The 6,000-nt window shown below is 41.7% G+C and overlaps 1 protein-coding gene across 4 annotated transcripts in view; it reads left to right on the top strand.

Annotated features, from left to right (window-relative positions):
* The window catches only part of kif26ba (kinesin family member 26Ba), a 76,886-nt gene continuing 70,886 nt past the window's right edge, over nucleotides 1-6,000 (top strand). For all 4 annotated transcript variants that reach the window (XM_085763956.1, XM_085763949.1, XM_085763942.1 and 1 more), the window contains exons 1-2: nucleotides 1-443; nucleotides 1,850-2,242. In XM_085763956.1, the coding sequence (XP_085620082.1) occupies nucleotides 384-443; nucleotides 1,850-2,242 (453 nt within the window). In that variant the 5' untranslated portion in view covers nucleotides 1-383. The remainder of the gene's footprint in view (nucleotides 444-1,849; nucleotides 2,243-6,000) is intronic.

The following is a 6,000-nucleotide window of genomic DNA, read 5'->3' as shown; positions in this document are numbered from 1 at the left end:
CAGCGCAGAGCAGACTCTGCTGACAGGGAGCGGTCTGCCTTCACGCACGACCTGTGTGAGTCCTCAGCCCGGGTTTTGCAAGTGCTTCGAGGGGTCGATTTAAAAGCAACAAGAAGAAAACATATCCATTCAGGATTTTTTAAATTTTTATTATTGTCTATTTGTTTTTGTTTTTTGGGGAGACGGAATGGGGGATATAACCAGTTTCCACATGCACTTGGAGGCGGCGTGAGGTTGTGTCCAGATTGAGAAGAGCAAACTGCAGGGGTGTGTGGTTAATTGAAATCGATCCAGTGGTCTCTTTTTTGAATGTGACGCAGCAGCAGCAGAGGTTCTTTCTCCTCTCCTCTCCTGCTCCCCCCTCCTCATCTCTCACCTCCAACATGACTTCACTGTCGGGGACCAAGGAGAGGTCTGTGAGCAGCCGGAGCAGAAAATATGGGGTAGGTTATTCATTCCAGTAGCTGAGGGGTGGACACACCTCTGTTACCTAGGCTATAATCCTGGTAAACATAAGAACTTATCATCCATTCAGTGATGTATGCACTTCAGCTCACATCCACCCATTATAATAAGAAACTGTAGTTTGCTTTTCCTCCTCAGGCTGACATAAATATGAAGGTGACAGCTCTCATTAGGGTCTGTGCTCCTGCTGTTGATTGATTGCTTTGTGAAGATCACATTTTGCACATTGCTGCTCTTGGTGTCACAACAGTGGTGTGCATCTTCACTGATAGATCTCCCACATCTCTTAATTACCACTAAGTGGGAACCAAGCAGCCATACTCACACCTGTGTCACTCCTTATGAGTGTTAATCTATTACACAGGGTTGACTCACATTATACCAGCCTCTTGCTGGGGTGATGGCTGAGCATTCCCACCTATCACCCTGCCAATTTTTTGCCTTATTATAGACATGTGAGGGAGTACAGTAGCTAAAGTGCCCAACCTTTCAAGCTACCACCACATCAATGGGTCTCTCTTCTCTGACTGGATTTACCCAGCCGCAAAATATCTAATTTTCAACTCCTTGCGGCTCATTTGATGTTCCCATGTGGCTGCCTGCGTAGGGAAAAATAACACAGGTCTACACACAGAATCTGCCTTGATCCTATTTAGCATCCAATATGTTGACTGTCTCGGCTTGGGGCTCTAGCACCAACACTGTGAATGTTTGACATTGCTTCCTGTTTGTGGGTTTTTAACTGAATGGCCATTTGATCTAATAACCCAACGGTGGTTTAGACTCATTGTCTACCCACTGGCTACAGATTACTGATTTTATGTACAACATATTCAGCTCAAAGTTTTCATTACATTCTCATCAATTTGTATTCACCATTTATCATTTTTTGGCATGTAAACTAAGCATGCACATGTAAGCTGTGAGCCATGTTCATATTTTCACAGTTGGAGTTCAGGTTTAGTTTAATTTATGTTTATCATGAATGATTTGTTGCCCACTGAACAGGGCTAGGGTGGATATAGCAAAAGCATCTTTATTTTGCTTTAGAGGCAAAATGCAAATTGCTAAACTGTTAATATTCATGAGACAGGTCTTGTATCATGCAAATGAATATGCCACAACCGCTCATGATTTTATTCTTATTCCAATGTAACCTGTTTTGAGGACTCAAATAGCTTTTTTGTGACAAACTTTTAACTTGCCCTCATAGAAAAACCCATAAAAGGAATGATAACATTAGTATTGGCACTGTTTGATGTTTCTGTCCCAGGAAACCATACCACCAAACCATTATGCACAATAGCCCTGCACTGGAATTGCAATCCCATTGGGAATGCAGCCATTGTTAATGATTTCCTTTAAAAAAAAAAAAAATCCACAGATGCCTGACACCTCACCGACCAAATCAGCCTCCTTTTTCCCTGACACGTGGTACCGAAAGGCCTATGAGGAAACCAACCGGTCCAACACACGCCCGACCCCGGAGGGAGCCGGTTCCATGCCAAGCTCCACAGGCACCCCCTCCCCAGGCTCAGGAATCTCTTCACCAGGGTCTTTCTCTGGATCACCAGGGACCATCTCTCCAGGAATTGGGACAGGATCGCCCGGCTCTCTAGGTGGCTCCCCAGGTTTTGGTACTGGATCACCAGCCTCAGGCAGTGGAAGTTCCCCTGGCAGTGAAAGAGGGATTTGGTGTGAGAACTGTAATGCAAGGCTGGCAGAGCTGAAAAGACAAGCGTTGAAACTGCTCATCCCTGGACCTTACTCCAGCAAGGTAAAAAACAAGATTGTTTTGCTTGTCCATCTATCTTCTAGTGTGTATGAATGTGTGCATGTCATATCATCTAGCATTTGCTTTTCTCCCTGCTCTGTTACCCAGCTGTGAGTTGGTTATACTCAGTAGCATAGGCTTTAAAAATAACTTATTCCATCATGAACTGTGGCATTTGGACAATAACACTTATGAACATGGTTGCTCATGAATGACTGGGCCCCTAATCATCCCCTTGCTTACTGAGATGCCGTGTTGTCAGAGTTATTGTTCTTGTAAATCTTAAGGATGCTGTAATTCGCCCAACCTTCATTTGGCCAGCTGTTGAAAAGAGCAGAAACCATGCAGCCTTTGGGATCTAGTATAATTATTGTATCTGAAGCTCTTAATCAATTACTGACAGCGTGCCGAAAACATAATGATAAACACAAATGAAAGTATGTTGACTTTTTCCATGGTGCTTCCCATTTTACCTCATTGATCATATCACTAGAATCAATGACTGACTTTCTTCTATTGCTCCTATTGAAGGAAATAACATGATGGATTACTGAAAGACAATGAACTCTTAGAGAAGGTATTAATACATATGGATTGCTGCATTTTTCTAATTTTCTTTGACAGGGGATTTCTCTTTTTTTCTGAAGGAAGTCCATATAATCAATTTTAATTCCATTAGTACAGTGATTCTCAATAGGCAAATCGTAAAGCCCCAAGTGTTGCAGATTAATTTATGACAGAGGATCAAATCATGTGGGGTATGAATTTATCAAGAATGTGTGTAATATTTCTTCTTTTTTTGTTATTTGTACAGTTAATAGTTCATAATAGTGTTTGTTGAAAGCATAAAAAACTTATTGAAAGCAGGGCCCTTGACATTTTTTCAATGTTATTCTGCTGCAGTTGACTGAATTATTGTGTGAGTACAGTGGGACCACACATCAGGCTTTGTGCTAATTGATAACAAATAAGCACTTGCACCATGGGGTTGATTAAGTGCAGCCAGCAGAAGAGAGAGAGTCAGATACGGGACTGCAGTGGGACAGAGAGGCTTAATGTTGAGAGACAGAGGTGCAGACAGTGGGTTCTTATTAACACAAGAAGCATGACAGTTGGAAGTTGTTAGGAGCAGCAGGGGTTAATGAGGACTGTTGGTGGGCAGACCACTAATTAAAATGTTATTTCTGAAGTTGGGTTTAGTTTAGGCTGATCAAAGCTTCTCCGTTGTAGATAGCTTAATTACATTGTAGAATACGCACAGGCTCATACATTAAAGTACTGTAATTGGTGTAAGTAGCATCACTGGATATTCTCAGTAGTAGTTTCACAGTTGGAGGAATGAATATGTGACACCGTCAGGGGCAGTGTTGCTCAGTTATTTTAGTTATTCAGGATTTCTTAGCTGGTTTTTGACTTCTATTACAAGAGTGAACTGACCCATGCAAGTGTTTTGTATCAGGAAGAACTGAACTTGTGTCCTTGGAGAAAAGCAATGTGACCTAATAATGCCTCTCCTTCACCAAATGTGCTAGAGCAGCAGTTCAGCGGTGTGTGTGTGTGTGTGTGTGTGTCCCTTACTGCTGTGCTGTACACATGAGACCCAGTGTTATTCCCACTGGACAGACCCATAGACAAAGATAAAATCAAAACACACAACCACCAATATATAATATAGCTCCGCAACACATGCACATACCTTTGAACCGTGTAGACCCGTCTTTGTCTTTGAATGTGAATACATGATAGGTCATGCTTGACTGGGGCTAGCCGCTCACTCACACACACTCACACATCCGCACACACGCACACATTTTTTAAGACTATGCTAATGATGACCTTCACCAGTCTCATTGTTGAATATTTTTGCTGTTTTGTCTGCTGTTTAGTGTGTGTGTGTGTGTGTGTGTGTGACAGTGCATTCATTTGTGCTTGTAAGACATTTAGCCTGTTTGTGTTGCAGTTTGTTAGATGTGTGAACACTGAACACTGCTTATTTCCTGTCCATTGCAATGTGTCTTAGAGAAAGTACATCAATTATTCATTCACTCATTGAGTCATTGATGAGTAGTCTGCTCCCTAGTGGCTCTGAAGAGACATGGCACTTTACAGATGAAGGGAACGAGGGGAGATAAAGATGGATTATTGCAGGATGGCCCCTGCTCCACCCACCCACTCCACTGCTAAGGTGCTGGAAATATCAATGAGTCCAAAATGATAGAAAAGATTCCCATGCACTTAGATCTGTGCTGTGTCTTCTTCACTCTGTTTTCTGAGCCCTGCAGGGTCTGGTAACAGTTATTGATGTCAGACAGATAAATTATGTAGCTGAACTGTACGTGCAGTTGGGTTTAGAAGGAGCAGCAGTAGGTTTACAGGTTTAGATGCACACATACAAAATGCAATGCACACTTGACCCTGTAGTACACATGTCTCCACAGCTGTACTCACTTCACGACTTTGTTGCTGAGTAATGATCTGTGTGTGACTATGTATGTCTATTTATTCCTTATATTCACATTGAAATCATAAATGGATAGAGGTTTTTGGAACTGTTTTTGGTTGGTCCAGTTCAGCTCAGGAAAGTGGGTCACTGTGTGTGAGAGTGTGTAAGGGTGGGTGGATGTGCGTTGTAGTCACCGGTTACGTCTCTGTTTCAGATCAGATGCAAGTCAAAAGCCATCCCTGTTTAAAGTGAAACATATACAGTTCCACTTCAGATGTAAAAATACAGCCAAAAAAGGAGATATGTTTTGACTGTATTCTCTCCCAGAGGACCTCTTACTGGCAACTTGAGATTTATTGAGATTGCTTTCATCTGCACTTCTGTTTTTTCGGACACGTTATATGAAGCAACGAGTTCTGACTGCACTTAAAGTGTTTATATTAGCAGACCCATTGATGTGTCTGTCTAGATGTGGCTGTGCATTAAACAGCTGTCAGCAGTTTTCACAGTACATGGATTTCTAACTTTAATACACGTCACTAAAGCTGGGATCATTTGTAGAGAGAGTAGACCGTGACATTAGACAAGTAAAACTTTCTGTGTCTCTGAATATATACATTTATTTCTGCATGTCATCATAAAAGCAGACAGTGCTCTGGATAATGCAGCCAAGGGTCATCACCCAGAAGCCTGAAGTTTGGCTGTCTTTCCGCCTCATGCTTACCCTTACTCTTTTCCTGTGGTGTGAGTTTTTGAGAGAGTTTTGAAACAATAGTGTGTATGGATTTGACCAAATAGTCTTAACTTTAGGTCCACGTACTACCTTCTGTTCAGTGCTTTCAGCCATCTCACACAGCCTTCATTTGCAAAACTAGGGTAATTCAAATCATTCCTGGTGTTATTGTAACTGTACAGTTTACTGTCTACAGTCACACAGTAACTGTTATTCTAAATAGAGTGACAAACTGATATGCCATGCAAAGCACCCAGATCATTTAAAACAGATGCAAAAATGTATAATGTTTTAACCCAAACAAAATCCTGGAAATGAACGTAATCAAATAACCCCCATCAGAAGATAGTTTGTAGTACATCTGAACTGATCTATTTACTGTTTCAGCTGCCTTTCCACCCACAAACACAATTGGAGTCACTGTAATATGCATGTGGATATGACCAATTTAGCTAATCCCAGTTACCATTTAAAACCACTAGTTTGTCTGTAATTAGTCTACTTATCCGTCAGCAAATGGTGGATTATTATTGCTCAGTCTGTCCTCAGAGGGAGGCATTTCTGCACACAGGTAGCTAGCTATCC

This window comes from Trachurus japonicus, chromosome 3 (genome assembly GCF_045865225.1).
Source record: "Trachurus japonicus isolate A0001 chromosome 3, Traja_1.0".
NCBI classification, from domain to species: domain Eukaryota; kingdom Metazoa; phylum Chordata; class Actinopteri; order Carangiformes; family Carangidae; genus Trachurus; species Trachurus japonicus.
The sequence above is the reverse complement of the archived record's forward strand: the minus strand, read 5'-3'. Positions and strand labels throughout refer to the sequence as shown.